This window comes from Salvia miltiorrhiza, chromosome 2, assembly GCF_028751815.1.
Source record: "Salvia miltiorrhiza cultivar Shanhuang (shh) chromosome 2, IMPLAD_Smil_shh, whole genome shotgun sequence".
NCBI lineage: Eukaryota > Viridiplantae > Streptophyta > Magnoliopsida > Lamiales > Lamiaceae > Salvia > Salvia miltiorrhiza.
Genome location: NC_080388.1, coordinates 9,158,408 through 9,176,040, shown reverse-complemented (window position 1 = coordinate 9,176,040; position 17,633 = coordinate 9,158,408). Strand labels below are relative to the sequence as shown.

The 17,633-nt window shown below is 37.9% G+C and overlaps 1 protein-coding gene across 1 annotated transcript; it reads left to right on the top strand.

Moving 5' to 3' along the window:
* Positions 1–1,157: 1,157 nt before the first annotated feature.
* LOC131012958 (uncharacterized) lies at positions 1,158–3,799 on the top strand. Its single transcript, XM_057940946.1, has 4 exons — positions 1,158–1,445; positions 1,561–1,678; positions 3,205–3,296; positions 3,392–3,799. Exons 1-4 carry the CDS (start codon positions 1,430–1,432, stop codon positions 3,454–3,456), a joined length of 291 nt encoding a protein of 96 aa, XP_057796929.1. The 5' UTR covers positions 1,158–1,429; the 3' UTR covers positions 3,457–3,799.
* Positions 3,800–17,633: the final 13,834 nt, after the last annotated feature.

The window sequence follows — 17,633 nt, the reverse complement described above, 5'->3', positions numbered from 1 at the left end:
TCTGGAGAAGCACCAGAGACTTCGCCTTCTGCCGCGCCGCCGTCTACTTCCTCCCGGCGCCGACCGCTACGAGCCGGAGGTGACATACAACGACCGCGCGAAGGTCGGCGTGAAGGGAGCCTGGCCTAATTTAGTTTCCTGATTTGGTTTTTGATTTATTTTCCTGATTTGGGGAAATCGTGCCCTAATTTGAGATGAACTTGGGGCTTTTTTAAATTTTTCTTATTTTGGGGATTTTCGATGTTTACAAGCGATGTATTTCGTTTCAATAAAGGAAATGTAATAAATTTTCTGCATAAGCTTTGCTTTGATTGAATACTAAGTATATTGGATCACATATTGAAGAAATTGATGAAAATCGTGCAAATTTTGTACAAATGTTCTTGAATTCACAACCAAGTTTATGAATTCACAACTGAATCATCGGCGTTGGTTGTGAATTCACAATTGAAATAGTGTTGATTGTGAATTCAAGTTTTATTGGTTGTGAATTCACAACTTGAAAAAATGTTGGTTGTGAATTCAAGTTTTATCGGTTGTGAATTCACAACCTGAAATAGTGTGGGTTGTGAATTCACGCGAATTCACAACTAACACTATTTATAGTTGTGAATTCAAACTTTAAAACTTGAATTCACAACCAATACTTGTTATTCAGTTGTGAATTCACTGGTTGTGAATTCGTGGGTATTTGTAAAATTTTTATATGTAAGGGTAAAATGGTAAATGTGAGTATTTTTTTAAGTTTTTATATTAGTGCGTAAAATTTATTTTTACTATATAAAAGTGGCTATTTTCAAAATCCACTAAAAAAAAATTGGCAAAAAAAAATGAAATTTAGGTAAAATAAAAATGTAAATAAAATATAGTTAGGATAAGATTAAAAGTGGTTGAGAAATTTAAGGTAAGAATATTTTAAAAGAAAAAAAAAAACAAAAAAAAAATATATTTTTCAAAAAAAAAAATTACATAAAATATATTTTGAATAAGATTAAAAGTAGTTGAAAAATATTAGGAAATGATATTTTAGTAAAACCATAAATTAGCAAAAAACCGGCTGAATCAAAAAACCTTAAAAAAATCGGTTTTTCATGCAGTGTCCGAAAATCACTACTCTATGAAAAAATGTAAACTTTCAAACCGTCCTCATCATATACGGTATCAGGGCATGCACCGAATGAAAGGACGTATTAGTAAACTAATCTATATCGGTTGTGTGATTATTTTGGTTTCGATTAACCGAATATTTCCCGAAAAGCGGACAATATAAAACTTAGGTAAGGGTATATAAGTCAATTGATCTAAATCCGTTTCCTTTCTCATATTTCCGATAGGAAATCTGATAAACGATCGCGATTTCATATTAATTTCTCTTCCCAAAACTGAATTTTGATTGCTTCCATCAATCGGAAAACGATCCAACCGCGCTATGGTCTGCGAAAAGTGTGAGTTCCTTCTCCACCTTGATTTCTGTTAATACAATTGCTATCGTATGTGAAATTGTGAAATTTCGTTAGGGTTTTCACCGAATTGGGGATTTTTACGTGTATCCATATACAGGCGAGAAGAAGCTTGGGAAGGTGATCGTGCCGGATAAGTGGAAGGAAGGAGCCCACAACACCACCGAAGGCGGCGGCCGTAAGATCAACGAGAACAAGCTCCTCTCCAAAAAAAATAGGTATTCCTTTCTCGAAGCTCTTTTCTTTCTGCAAATTCTCAAATTCATTAAGTCAATTTGCTTGAATTATATGCGAAATTTATTGATAAATAAAAAAATTACCCTTGTTTTTTAATTGGAGATAGTGGAAATATTGTTTTAGAGCTTTGAGTTGAATGAATCTGGACAACTTTCTTTGACAGCATAGTTTGATTTCTTGTAAGACGTATTGTGAATAATGTGTTTGTTCATAATTAATTGGAATGCTTGTTCATTTTGCAACTTTATTTGTAGGGTTAGTTTATTGAATTGTTTGTGTGTTTCAGATATGTTTCCATTGCTTGAATGCTCTTGTGCTTTGTGAGAGTTCTTGAATTGGGATATTGAAATCACTTCTCTTCCACATTTGTGAACGCACCATGCTTTGGTTAATGTTTATGGTTATATGATAAGGTACCGTAATTGGTATGTCTTACTGCTATTGTTCTAGTTGTATACGAATTATAGGGGGCATTTACTGCTGGGCATTAACATAGAATGATTATAGATAAACATAGTATAGGCTAATCTATTGTTTACTTAGGACCTGTTTGATATGGGTTTATAGGTAAGATAAATTAAATTAATACAAATTAGTGTGATGTTTGATATCATGTTATATTAATGTGGTCAACTCCTACTTAATCCCACTTCTATGTACTATTTTGTGGGAATAATCCATACTACTAACCCCACCCCCCCCCCCGGATAACTTTAGTACTGCGAAGTTGGATAAAAATTTTGCTACCCTTCCTCACGCATATCGATGCAAATGCCCAAGTAATGGTGGACATACATGGTATTTTTAAAATTATATGAGGATAGTTTTGGTATTAGATAATATAATCCAACATAATCCTATGGATATCAAACACAATATAGGATTAAGTAGCCATGATATCAAACACCCATGAAATAGTATAAATCCACACTAATTTCTCAAGATAATTTTAATCCTAATCAATCCTAAACTGCAAATCAAACGGACCCTTAAGGTAGATTGGAACTTTTGAATATCTTATGGCCCTTGATAACTTCTACAACTTTAGCTTACTTGATTGATTCATATCCAATCGGAAGAGTAGGATTGGAGAAATCCTGACGATGACAATAAACATACTTATTATCAATCCTAACTAGTAAACACTTGTTTGTGTAATTTTCTCCTTCTATAACCATCAGTTCACACCAATATTACATGAGGTATTACTTTCCTGAAGTCAATTTGCTTAAGATAAAGAATAGGTTTTGCACGGTGGACTTTATTGGAGTTTCAATTGGATATTGGATTGCTCATCAGTTTTGAGATACTAATCATACTAATTACAACATCAGGTTTCCATTGGCAGACAAATGGTTTCGTGACTAATCAATTTGGGATAATACATCAATCTGCTTGTTCGATTCTAAAGTAGGATGATCTGATAATTGTTGTGCCTCATTTACAATCGACTATTTTAGTGTGTATTTTTTGTCCCCTTGAGTTAAATGAAATCGGTTGCTTGCAGATGGGCGCCTTATGGACAAACAAAGTGTACCATATGCAAGCAGCAAGTTCATCAGAATGGCAAGTACTGCCATACATGTGCTTACAGTAAAGGTATATCAGTTTCTCCATTTGTTCAATGATGTGTTAATTTAATAAAAGAAATTGGTTGCAAAGAGCTTGAAATTATTCCCTTTTTGGTAATGTAGGAGTGTGTGCGATGTGTGGAAAACAAGTGCTCGACACCAAGTTTTACAAGCAGAGTAATGTATGATGTATCTTGTTCTGTGGCCAGATTCACCCGAAGACCCCAATAGGTCGTTATCTTCTGCTTCTTGTGATGAGAATGTGTCGATGATGCTAATATTTGGATACTCTTATGTTGACTAGAATGCACTACTACTGCCTAATGTTTCAAGAATATTGTGCTGCTTGTACATTACTGCCTCAATCTTGGATTACCATTTCAATCTATATAAAATCTTCAGTTTGGCACCAAGATGAAAAAAATAATCAATATCACTAGTAGATCAATTGGTACATCACTGATAATTTTATACTATGTTTGATGTGTGACACCTTTAATTGTTGCTGAAAGGTATCATTCTCTTCGATGATCCTAGAATAATATTTTGTACAGATGAATTCACTTTCTGATATACTCATAAATTGTGCTTTCTGAAATCTCGACTAACTTCACATAGTTTGGATCTAATTTTGTTAGCGTCATCACCTTGAAATGAGCAATAGCTTTAGTCCAGAAATCATATGTCATTGTTAATTTAACAAATTTGGAAATGATAAATGATGAACAAATTACTGAATAATAACACTTTTTTTTTAGGTAACTGAATAATAAGAGCATCTGCAACGGTTTCACAATAGCAGCCTACTCGTGTAAGGCTGCTATCGTGTAATCGATGCAACAAACACTTACATGAGGGCTACACGTTCTATCGTGTAACCCTCACAACCGTTGAAGCAAGGCACGTGTTCTACATGTGCCTTTAAAAAAAATAAAAAAATTGAATTTTGAATTTGAAGTAAATTGTGTAATTTAAATTTGAGGAATATGTGCAAAGAGATGCCCTTCTTTGAGATAGGCAGTTGCACACCGCGCTCCAATATGATTTGATGGAGCATGTTTGGGCACGTTTCGGACCTCTAGGGCCGGAATAGTTATTTGTAGAATTTGTTTTTATTTTATTAAGTTTTATGTAATTTTTAGGATTTCAAAATTAATGCAATTTAAATTTGAAGTAAATTGTGTAATTTAAATTTATGAAATTAAACTTAAATGAAAAATGGAAAAATCAAAACTAAAGCTATCATGTAACCCCAATGCAGCCTCTTTACATCATGTGGTCCCCCTCATAAAGTAAGCTATCATGTAACACCACCCCTCATAAAGTAAGTTATCATGTAACACCAATGCGGATGCTCTAACAATAGAAAGACTGAAATACCTATCATTTTGAATACTCAGTATCTTAAAAATCAATACTTATGTTTCGCTTATTATACTTGGAATTACAACTTTCGCAGCACATAACAATCTGATTATCTGAGACAAACAAATACAAAAATTTTAAATTCCCTTAAAAATTAGAAAGTCAACTGCCAATAGTCAGAACTCAGAAGTGTGGTACATAACTACCCATAATAAATATATAAGGAACTAATACATCACATATTCACATGCAGATAAATTAATTGTTTTATGAAATAAATAATGAAAGAATAAAAGCGTAAGATTTCATTATTTAATATTCCAATATATCAAGTGATACTATCAACTTAAGTGGTTTGATTGATTGATTTATTTATTTATTTTGTATATTGTTATATTCTCGTATTACAGTTGCATCACTCTACTAACATACTGATACGACTAATTACACTTTTTTGATGAGTTATGGTTATGGAAGTGTAAACACATATTTTTATTGTATTCAATAAATGAAATACAAAAATATGTATAAATTTAAAATATATGGATTGAAATGAATTTGTTGCAGGTTGTGATTCTCTACTTTAATCCTTTGATTCTTCTCTTCGAATGTTGGAGATGACTTCGTTGTAGTGAGTTACTCGCTTGAGCTCTTAAATGATTTCTGTCCACTTTGACTCCACAAATAACCCATATTTATAGGTGAAGAATAGAGTGGGCTGGTGGGCTTTGGGCCCTCATATTGGGCTTTTAGGGCTGAGGTGGCGCGATTTGATTGGCTCCTCAAGATTCATATTTATCTACATAAAATATTTAATATTTTATATAGATTTTCCACATCAATTTCTGACTAATCAATAAATCCACATAATCAAATATTAATTATATATTTATTTAATTCTAGAATTATATTTAATTTAATTCCAAAATATAAAATAAAATATATAATTTTATATTTAATTTATAATTTCCACATAGCAGGATTTAATAGGCTATAAATTTAATTGCCTACAGGAACCTGAAAGGAATTTCAGTATGCTTTGTCATTGGTCTCACTCCCTATCAAATTCAAGAAACATATTCTTGTTTCATGTCATATAATGAATGTTTTTGTAACTTTGTTAGGACTAATTTCGATGGTGTTGCTAAAGGTTAGTTAGTACCTCATGAAGCACAATACAATTTAAAACAGGAAAAAAAGATTACAACAAGAAAATTTATAATTGTAAGAAAAATATAAACTAGAACAAACTCAAAATCAAGTCGAGGAGTCCTCTTTTTGCGAGACGAAATACGCCCTAATAGAGCTCACAGTACTATGTGTCGTTCCAAAGATGAAACTACTTTGTTCCGGTGGCAGATCCAGTTAAGTGTTGCACCCCCAAAAATATATTTTTTTAATAGTATTGATAATTATATATAAATTATTTACATTTAATATTTGTATCCCCAATCAAATTATAAGTCCGGTGCAAAATATAAGTCTAATTTTGAAAAAGTCCTAAATCCCAATTCAAAAATCAATCTATCACCAAATGAATATGAAAATAAACAAAAAAGACAACAACTTCAAACCTTCAACCGAAAAATTAGAAAAAGAAAAAAAATATAGTATGTCAAAATAAGTAGTGAAATAGCATAAAAAAAATAGTTTTAAATGATTGTTTGGTCACTTTGATTTCTAATGACGAAATTGTCGATCACTTTCAAATAATGAAGACTCATCGAAAAATAAATTAGATATTTATATATTTCTCTTTTGTATTTCTTAAGTGTATGACTGTAAAACTTAACATTAATGTTTCAGAATATTACTTTTAATAATAAATATTTTTTACATTTATGGTTATGTAATTATTTTTTGCATCCCCAAATTTAAAATTATGGATCTACTACTTCTTCGTCCTTCAAAGTAATTGCACCACGAACTAAGAAGTCTCCGACGAATTGAAAGATGAGGATAGAACAACTATGAAATGCAGAGTATGACAGTGTGATTGTTTGGTGTGTGTTGATGCAAGTATGACTCCCTTTTATAAGGCTCCGCCCATTCAGGGAAAGACTATTGGAGTACATCACCATCTAGGTCCATTACTCCGAAAGTGATGGGGAGCCACAACTATAAGGGGCGCTTGAGGCTATTGTTAGTGGGAGATGAAGCAACACGGAACCTGAAAGGACACACGAGGCGGCTGGGTCACATAGGCCCCGAGCCGGGTAAGCCCAACAAGCCCAACAAGTCTCACGAGGCTTAAGAAGGCCCAAAGATCAATTGTCAAGATCCAAGTCCAAGTTCGTCCACAGCCGAGGATCGGGGATCGAGCGTCGGGAGCCGGAGAAAGGGTCGGACGGGCGGCGGCAACGCACGTGTGAGCTTTAATGCCCATAGTCATGTTCAGTTAATTATTACATGTACCATTGTAATAATTTGTATAAGGAATTAATTAATGCTAGTGCTAGTTAATCGAATGTGGGATAGGCATTAAATCTCCTTTTATGCTTATCCACATTTTCCCACAACACCACTTTCAAGTGACACTTTAAATAATTATTATGGTAGTGCGTGCCAAGTAGTAAGGGATTAATGCTTAAAGTCAAATGTCTTGGGTTCGAATCCTCTGTGGTGCGATTTTAATTTTTTTTATCTAATATTGCTAGTTTATAAAAAAAATAAAATTATTCCTCACTCATCAAAAATGAAATTTTTTTAGAAAATAAATATACTTCGTCTATCTACTCAAAACATAGAACAATAATTCAGGGTGAACACATAGTTTTAATACACTATTTTCCAACACTCAAGACCGGATCTTCAATCATTAGGCTCTATATATTTACTTAGCTATCGATTCCTAATCAGTAATTAACTACGAATTCTCCGACTCGATGTGAGAAGCTTGGCTTGGCCAACCTTATATAATATTGATAAAATTATTATACTCTTATTTAAATTCACAAATGAGTATCCTTCTAAAACAGAAAATTCCCAAGCAACAATTCAAAGAGAAAAATACTTTGTCTTAGCAAAATACTGATTTATCACCATGTCATGCATGATAGAGAGAATTTGTATTGACCAACTTAATTCAACACAAGATCTGCTCTTTCCCTTCCCGGACACCTGCTCGCAGTGGCGGATCTAAAATTTTTAAATTGGGGGTACGAAAAACTAATCTCATAAACATAAATATAAAAATACTTAATTTAATATAAAAATAGCAAATTTAAAATTATTCAAAAACATAAGCGACTTCGCATATCAAATAGCCAAGAATATATAATTTACAAAGTCATTTTATCAAAAAGATTAGATGCATTATATACTACCCCTAATTTAAACAAACACTATATATGTAATACCTTATAATTAGATGAAAGAATCAAATTCTATATGAAAATAGAGGACATGATGAATTTAAAATTAATAAAATATTTTTCTTAAAACTACTTGTTGTGTTGTGTGTTAGGGGCACTGACACTCTCTCTCTCCTCTGACTCTATCTTATTAATTTCTCTCAAAATTTGATATGTGTAATTCTTTTTATATTTGTTGGGCCGAATCCCAAACATATATTAATATGAGAAGCTTAAGGCACTACTGGGTTGGAGCTTGGGGATATAATATTACTACTAAAAGAAGAAAAAATTTGGGGGTACAGTGGTACCCCCACCGCCCCACGTGGATCCGCCGCTGCCTGCTCGCAAACGACATGTTGGCGACGAGCACCTAGTTCTCGTTCATTGGCTCGAGTAGGTCTTAAAGTCGACGCCATGGATGGTTTGATTGCCACAACTAAGGAGATATATACTTTGCGCTAGGGATCTGTTCGAGCGAATCGAAATTGGGGATTTTTGTGCATTTCTTCGATTTGCTGCTCCAGATCGATTTAGGCTTACAGTACTTGGCAACCTCTTTGAAGACCTTGTCACCCTCGGATCCGGTGATGACGTAATCGATGACATCGTCAGGGGTTACAGAGGTTGAGCGGGACGGTGGCGTAATGCGTGGTGTCGCCGCCTTGGAGGAAGAGGCTAGTGTAGTCGGAGGGGATGTTAAGCAGGGTTCGGAGATGATTACGCCGCCACCTCCTGTCACGACCGGACATAATTAAGGATAATTAAGCCGGGGAAACCGTGACTAATGGAGGGAGATTAGAAGCGGGGTAGAAAGGGGAATAATCAAACAAGAAAGGATCGCAGTATCATTGTTAACAACAGGGATATTTATAATATAACGGAGTTTTAGTCGTATAGACTCAAATAACTAGTAAGTTCGGATAACTCCGACTTATCCAAAATAACATAAAACTTCTGAGTACGCAGCGGAATAAGGTTCTGATTACATGTATGAAGACATGTAACCCTAGAGTTCATTAATACATAATAAGACAAAAGAGTCCCGCTCGTCACTCCATCACCATCGGCAGCTGCTCAACCTGCACATTTAGAAATATATGCAGGGCTGAGTACAAAAGTACTCAGTGGGCACATATGCCTACTATGAAATATAACATGCTTCGTAAAGTTGTAAATTGTCATGCCATCATAAACAGTACAGCAAGGGAGTTTTTCGCTAAAAAGGCCCAAGCTTACTAAATTCATTTGTGATTCTTAAAGTTCGTCTGCAGACTAAGTTCTCTTGTAATCTATCATATCTGGAACTGTGTGCCGGAGAGGTGGCCACCTCTCACGGACACTTGACCGGCCAACCCGCTAGATGACTCACGGTCACTGGTGTACACTAGCCCTGGCAGGATAGCTATCAACTGCTCAGGACCCGAATTCGATTTCATAATAACTGGCAAAGCCACATCAGATAGATATCATACCAAACATTGAAACATTTATGGCAAGACAACAGTTGAAATAATTTTCAGTTCAAAGATTTTGCAATGAAATAACTGTTCAAACATAACATTAAACTCATTTGATATATATGAAAGTAACCCACCTGATAGCAAAGCTTTGCTACAGATTAGTGACTCCTTGACGAGCTCTTATTCTTGCGCTCGACCTTTAATCCGAGAAAATAACGTAAGACTTTAAATCGAGGGAAAATTCTCAATTAAATGAGAATGCGTAATTAAACTATGCATGAATCTCGTATGCATGAACTATTATTCTGAGATAATAATCAGGGAATTTCTATTGTTAATCCAAGCTATCGGATTTAAACAAAAGCTAAGTCTCGTCTCATGAAGCCGGATAATTAACAAAAATTAATCCGTTCTCTTCGGGGTGTTCTAATCCGTCAATTAAATAAACCCCGCTCCTCGTAGTCAATAGAAAATAAATAAATACTTCAGCTTATTCACTTTATAACCTCATAATTAATCGGCTTAATAAAAAGGAATAAGTAATGTTATAAGATTAAATAATTAAAAGGCTCAACATAAGGCAACCTAATAATTAAGTAAAAGTGGGCTTGAATAATTAACATGAGAGGCCCAATTGAAATAATTCATCGGCTCAAGTAATTAAATAAATCTTGGCCCAATAAATAATTATTTGATTAGCTGGGCTCAATTAAATAAATCAAAGGAGGCCCAACGAAGATAATATAACAGCCCAATAAAATAGATGGGCTTCAATTTAAATAAATTCGGCCCAATGAAATAATGTAATAGAGGCCCATCTGAGTAAAATAAATAAGGCCCAACTAAAATAAATTAACCAAGGCCCAACTGAAATAAATTAATCAAAGGCCCATATAAATAAATTCAGAGGCCCAATCAGTAATTAAAATCGGCCCATATAAATAAAATCAGAGGCCCAATTCATAATTTAAAATCGGCCCATATAAATAAAATCAGAGGCCCAATTCATAATTTAAAAGAGAAAGGCCCAATTACAATAAAGAAAGCCCAATTAAAATAAAAGAGCCCAAATGAAAATAAATAACAAAGCCCAAATCTATCAAAGAGAAGCCCAAGTCCTCCTTATCTCTCCCACTCGGTTCACTCTCTCTCTGAATTCTCGTTTCTCACTTTTCTCTCTCTGGAAGAGCCGACCCTTTCTTCTCTCTCTCTCTCTCGATCTGTTCGTCTCTCTCTCTCTCTCGAAGTCACCGCCTTCGTCAGTCGCTCCTCCCGTCGACTCTCTCTTCTCCCTCATCTATTGCTCCGATTCTGGTCGACGAAGAGGCGCCGCGAATCGGAGCCCTAGCTCCCCAACTCGCGCCGTCACTCTAACTCCCGGCGAAATGGCAGCGACAAGCCACCACTCCGTCTCACAGCTCTCGCTGCTCCCTCACCGGCGACGTCCGCATCGCCTCCTCCTTGGCAACGGCGGCCTCCGTGATCTCCGTGGCCTCCCTCGATTTCTGGCCATGGCGGAGCCGCCGCTGGCAGCAACAACCACAGCCTCCCCCCTTCTCTCATCCTTCGCCCTTGGCCGGACAGCAGCAGCAAAGCCGCCACCGTGCCCTGACCTCCGTCCACCCACTGCTCTCTTTTGATCGACGGGCAGCAGGAGCACCAGGCCACCGCCGCCGTCGATTTCCCGAGCCCCGACGTCGCTGCTGTCACCTGATTTCCGCCGAGCCCCGACGCCGCTGCTGCTACTGGAATCTTCGGCTTCGCCGTGTCGCTGCACTCCAGAATCGGTGAGCACCACCGCTGCTGCGATGCGATTTCCGGCGAGCAGGGGAGAGTCCGCCGTTGCTGCTTTCTCCGAGAAGCTCGCGAATGGCCGCCCAGACGTCGTCTCTCAACTGGACTAAGCAGGGCAGTAGCTCTCTTTTCTAAAAGCTAAGTTCTTAATCTCCATTTTCTTTTCGTTGTTTATTAGAAATCAATATGCATAGAGACTCCTTCAGGAGAAAATCTGAACTCAATTATCTAATAGTGAGCGTGCTATGGATATATTCGTTCATCTATTAGTGACAATGGTGAGCTAAAGTGGTTCCTTTCTATTTGTTTGTGGAATCAGATTACAAATGTATAAATTGATCATGATCATGCTTTGATATGAATGCTTACTTGTATGAATAATAGGATAACATGATTACCTCGAAGGTTTTTTGAACTGATTGCTTGCTATTGGTGTTGAAAGAAATGTGTAATAACTTGAAGTATAACTGTTGGTTGGCTGTTGTGTTGCTATTGTAATCAGTGGGAAGAACTGAAATGAAAACTGGTTATTTGTTTTTCCTCAATGAATGCAGGAGGAAACGGAAGAGGTATTGGAAGAATCGAAATTAAAGCCTTACCTTGAATGTTGGTAGGAGCAGTGAAGAAAGATCTCTGTTCTTCTGAAATTGCTAAGTGAAGGATGAAGAATATGGTGTTCTTGGATGGAGTCGACTAAGTGGAGTATGAAGAATATGTATTGCTGCTGAATTATTAAAGGAGAATTTGGTTTACGTGAGTTGATGTAGGCTAAGTGGAAGAATTATTGTGGTTGCTTGACAAATATAATGCTTACAAAATGTAATGGTGACAAAATAAGTGCTTGACAAATTTTAGTGGTGTAAATAAGTGGGAAACAAAGGTTTATGGAAAGAAAAAGAAATAATAAAAAAATGTAAAGAAGAATTAATGATGTATTTTCTATGTATCGGTGATTCTGTAACTGTGATAAAATACTGGTTTCGATTCTGCTTGATACTATATTTTTACATAAATATCGATTTCGACATGTGATATCTCTCTAAAATCGATAAATTATAAAATGAATCTAAATTAAATCCGTAGATTTAATTCGTTTGTTGTTCTAATATTTAAATTAAATCCACAGATTTAATTAACTTCCTGAGTCGGAAATAATTCACGACCTGAATAAAAATAAATTCTAATTCCATCTTGCTTAAATAAATAACGTGACTTTGCTAAGTCAGTTGAAATTCTGAAATAATATCATTGACTGCTTTAATAATATGAATTCAGGATCATAAGCTGAGTTCATATCAGGATAATAACCGTTTTCATTCACTGATGAACAAAAATAAACACTCATTACTGGATTTAAAATATATAAAAGAGCGGGTCACTACATACTACCCCTCTTAACAAAAATTTCGTCCCGAAATTTGCATATTTCTTCTAAAACAGTTCGGGGTATTTCTCCTTCATTTTGTCTTCAAGCTCCCACGTGGCTTCCTCTTGTCCGTGGTGTCTCCATAAGACTTTCACTGATGTGATTGCCTTATTCCTGAGTTGTTGTACTTTTCGATCTAGAATGACCTCTGGTCTCTCTTCATAGCTCAAATCTGGGCAAAGGATCATCTCTTCTTGGTGGATTATGTGCTTTGGATCAAAAACGTATTTTCTGAGTTGTGATACGTGGAAAACATTGTGAACGTTTCCAAAACTTGGCGGTAACGCCAACCTATAGGCTACTGGGCCTATTCTCTCCAAAATATCATAAGGTCCTACGAATCGGGGCCTAAGTTTTCCCTTGACACCAAACCTAGTTATCCCCTTGGTAGGAGATACCTTTAGGAAGACCTTGTCTCCTATTTCAAAACATAACTCAGTTCGACGTGCATCAGCGTAAGATTTCTGTCTATCTTGTGTCTCTTTTATTCGCCCTTTGATCTGGCGGACTATCTCAACCATCTCATTGACCATGTCTGGTCCTAAAACTTTTCTCTCACCCACTTCATCCCAATAAAGCGGTGATCTACATTTTCTTCCATATAATGCCTCATATGGTGCCATATCGATAGTTGCCTGGTAACTGTTATTATAGGCAAATTCAATCAACGGCAGCACTACTTCCCAACTTCCACCTCTGTTCTCAACATATCTTCGAGGGTCTGAATTGTCCTTTCAGACTGCCCATCTGTCTGCGGATGAAAGGCTGTACTGAAATTTAGCCTCGTGTCTAACTCCTTCTGTAAGCTCATCCAAAATCTAGAAGTAAATTTTGAGTCTCGGTCTGAAGTGATCGACATGGGTACACCGTGTAAGCGTACAATCTCTCGAACATATAACTGAGCTAGCTTGTCTGACCCGTGTGTGATCGGTATTGGTATAAAATGAGCACATTTTGTGAGTCGATCCACTATTACCCAAATGGCAGTGTTTCCTCTCTTTGTTTTGGGCAAACTGGTCACAAAATCCATTGCGATGTGCTCCCACTTCCATTCTGGAATTTCCAACGGTTGTAGTTTTCCATATGGCCTTTGATGTAAGGCCTTCACCTGTTGGCATGCCAGGCATTTATCCACAAATGACGCTATGTCTCTCTTCATGCCTTCCCACCAAAAGTGTTTCTTTAGATCCTGATACATCTTAGTACTCCCTGGGTGGGCAGTATAAGGGGTATCGTGAGCCTCACTCATGATTTTATCCTTAAGCTCATCATCGTGGGGAATGCATATTCTTCCCTCAAAGAGGATAGCATTCTCTGATGCTTCTTGATAATTCTTGACTCCTCCTTTCCTTACTGCTTCCCGTAGTTTCTCCATTTTCTCGTCTTTTCTTTGTGCTTCTACAATCATCTTTCTCAAGCTAGGTATTGTTGCAACAACGCTTGCTATCGTCCCTGGTGGTTTAACCACTCCTATGCTCATTTTTCCAAACTCTTTGATGAGCTCATTCTCTTGGGTGACGAGACATCCCAACCTAGATTGAGTTTTACGGCTCAATGCATCAGCTACTACATTGGCCTTACCCGGGTGGTAGTTAATACCGCAATCATAATCCTTCACTAGTTCGAGCCATCTCCTTTGTCTCATATTAAGGTCCTTTTGCTCGAAAAAGTATTTCAGGCTTTTGTGGTCTGTGAATATCTCACACCTAACTCCATATAGGTGGTGTCTCCAAATCTTCAGCGCATGCACCACTGCAGCTAACTCCAGATCATGAGTCGGGTAATTCAGTTCATGTGGCCTAAGCTGTCGTGACGCATATGCTATCACTCTTCCTTCTTGCATTAGCACGCAGCCAAGTCCATTTTTGGACGCGTCTGTGTAGATCACGTATTCCTTGTCAGCTGTTGGGACGGCTAACACTGGTGCCGTAGTCAACTTTTCCTTAAGTTCTTGGAAGTTCTTCTCACACTCCTCTGTCCAAGAAAATTTTATTCCCTTCCTGAGTAGTTGCGTCATTGGCCTTGCAATTTTGGAAAATCCTTCCATAAACCTCCGATAGTAACCTGTCAATCCTAAGAAACTTCTTATCTCATTAGGGTTAGTAGGTGATCTCCATTCGCGCACCGCTTGCACTTTTTTCAGGGTCCACTTTAATCCCTTCTGATGATACAATATGTCCTAAAAACGTGACTTCGCTGAGCCAAAACTCGCACTTGCTGAATTTGGCATAAAGGCGCTCCGTCCTCAACGTTTCTAGGACAATTCTCAGATGTTCCTCATGGTCTTTCTCGTTCTTCGAGTAGATCAGAATGTCATCTATGAATACCAAGACAAATTTGTCTAAGTACGGATGGAATACTCGATTCATGAGGTCCATGAACACAGCTGGCGCATTGGTTAGCCCGAATGGCACAACTACAAATTCGTAGTGACCATATATACCTAGTTCGAAATGCTGTCTTAGGTACGTCTTCTGGTCGAATCTTCAGCTGGTGATAACCAGACCGCAAATCAATCTTTGAGAACACGCTTGCTCCCTTGAGCTGGTCGAAGAGGTCATCTATCCTTGGTAAAGGATATTTGTTCTTCAGTGTCACTTTGTTCAGTTCCCTATAGTCTATGCACATTCGCAATGTGCCATCCTTTTTCTTCACGAAAAGTACGGGTGCACCCCAAGGTGATACACTTGGCCTAATGAATCCAAGTTCCAAAAGTTCTTGCAGTTGTATCTTGAGTTCTTCCAACTCTTTAGGAGCCATTCGGTATGGTGCCTTCGAAATGGGAGCTGCCCCGGGCTCCAAATCAATGGTAAACTCAATTGGTCTGTCCGGTGGTGGCCCTGGCAGAATCTCTGGAAATACATCTGAAAAGTCCCGTACAATTGCTACATCTTCTATACTCTTTTCAGTACCCAGTTCTCCGTGCAAGTATACGAGGTAAGCTGAGTATCCCTTCTTCATCATTTTCGTTGCTTGCAGGGCGGAGATGATCATCTTTCTTCTTCCCATACTAATTCCGTGGAAATGTGACGGCTCCCTTCCTGGGGGTCGAAACGATATCCGTCTTTCGTTACAAATGATGGTGGCATAGTTCTCGGCTAGCCAGTCCATTCCTAGGATTATGTCCACATCTCCCATCGGTATAACATACGAGTTGTTCACTACAATCTTGAGTGACCCTATATTCAGTTCTAGGTTCAAGCACACATGATCTACTGTCGGCATCCCTCCTATAGGTGATGATATACTCAACTCATGTTCAGCTCTTTCCATTTTAAGTTTTAATGTGTCGACACATGTACTTGAAATGAAAGTATGCGATGCGCCCGTATCAAATAGAACTATAACAGGAGTATTGAGTAGCATGCCCATACCTGCCAAGTTTCCCTGGTTGTTCTCGGGCTGCTTCTGCCTCATAGCATAGGCTCTAGCATGACGAGGCTTTTCATGTTGTTTCTGTTGTCGCTGCTGTTACTGTGGTTGCTGCCTTGGGTATGGTTGGGGCAAAGCTTGAATTGCTCGCAGAGGTGGAGCCTGGATAGGTGGGTTTGGTCTTGAACCCGTTCCATGTTGCTTATTCGGGCACCGGTTTGCATAGTGCCCCTTCTGGTTACAGATATAGCAACTATCACTGCCGGCCTTACAGATTCCCACATGATTTTTGTTACATTTGGGGCAATGTGGGGCTCTCTGTTGGTTATTTCCCATCTGTTTCGGTGCACTCTGGCCTCCATAGCCCTGTGACTGGAAGACCCGTCCCTGCCATGGCCTTTTCTCGCCTTGGTTCGGGTTACTGTTGTCCCATCTCCTCTTTCCTTTGAAATTTTGATTATAACTTTGATCATGTGGAGGTGCTGGCGCAGGTACAATTGCAAGTCTTTCTCCTGGCATGGCTGCCTCAATGTCTAACGCTCGGCTGAGCGACTCAGTGTAAGACAATCCTCCGTGGCTTGCCAAAGCCATCCTAATTTCGTGCCCCAGACCGGCACAAAACTTTTCAGCCATCTTTTCATCTGTGTCAACTTGTTCCGGCGCATATCTAGACATATCGCAAAACATCCTGTCGTATTGAGTTACCGACATCTTCCCTTGTTTTAGATTGTAAAATTCAGCTTCCTTCTTCTTGCGGTAGCTCTTGGGTATATACTTGTCATATATACCGGCTTTGAATTGTTCCCAAGTCAGGTTTTCTAACTGCTCTGCTGTCATCGTTTTCATCCGTGCTTCCCACCAGAAATCAGCTGACCCAGTCAACTGAAAGGACATACAAGTCAGGCGCTCTTGGTCGGTGCAACGCAGGAAGTTGAAAATGCGCTCAATAGCGCGAACCCAAGTTTCAGCTTCTGCCGGGTCTCCTGTCCCGTTGAAGGTAGGTGGGTTCTGTCGTAAGAATAATTCTTCAATCCGTCGTTCTGGCTGAACAGGTGGTTGAACTATTTCGGGTTCTGGTTCTGGCCCTGTTTCTGGGCCTCTTCTTTCATTTCGGGGAATCCTGCCCCCTCCTCTTGGTCGTCCTCGTTTTGACGGCATTCTATTAGGTCAAAACACAAGTTGTTAATGCAACATCACAAGGCATACTATTGTTCTATCCAACTTCTCTCGGACGCCTTTGCTTTGTTGGCATTCCGATGAGTCGACATATAGTCACCAATGTAATACACAGATGCATATCATCGATTCTGTAAATTGTTTTCTTGATTCTCAAATCTCGCTCATACTCTTCCTCATGAAAGTATATAAATAACATAGCGGAAGTAACTTGTCGCAAAAGACTGATAGGGTCGCTACATAGACATGGGAAATTAGTATCAATGAGGACTATTTCATCAACAATTGAATATAGATCTGGTGATCTATCCAAGCATTATACACGATGAACTAGCTATCTAGCAAGGTCATCATGAAAGAGCTCAGTTCCGAAATGCCCTATGAACCAGCATTTTCGTACTAATACTTATCAAAAT

Coding starts and splice junctions, on each gene's coding strand:
- LOC131012958 (XM_057940946.1), top strand. Junction 1,679..3,204: donor CTCCTCTCCAAAAAAAATAG/GTATTCCTTTCT, acceptor GGTTGCTTGCAG/ATGGGCGCCTTATGGACAAA. Junction 3,297..3,391: donor TACATGTGCTTACAGTAAAG/GTATATCAGTTT, acceptor TTGGTAATGTAG/GAGTGTGTGCGATGTGTGGA.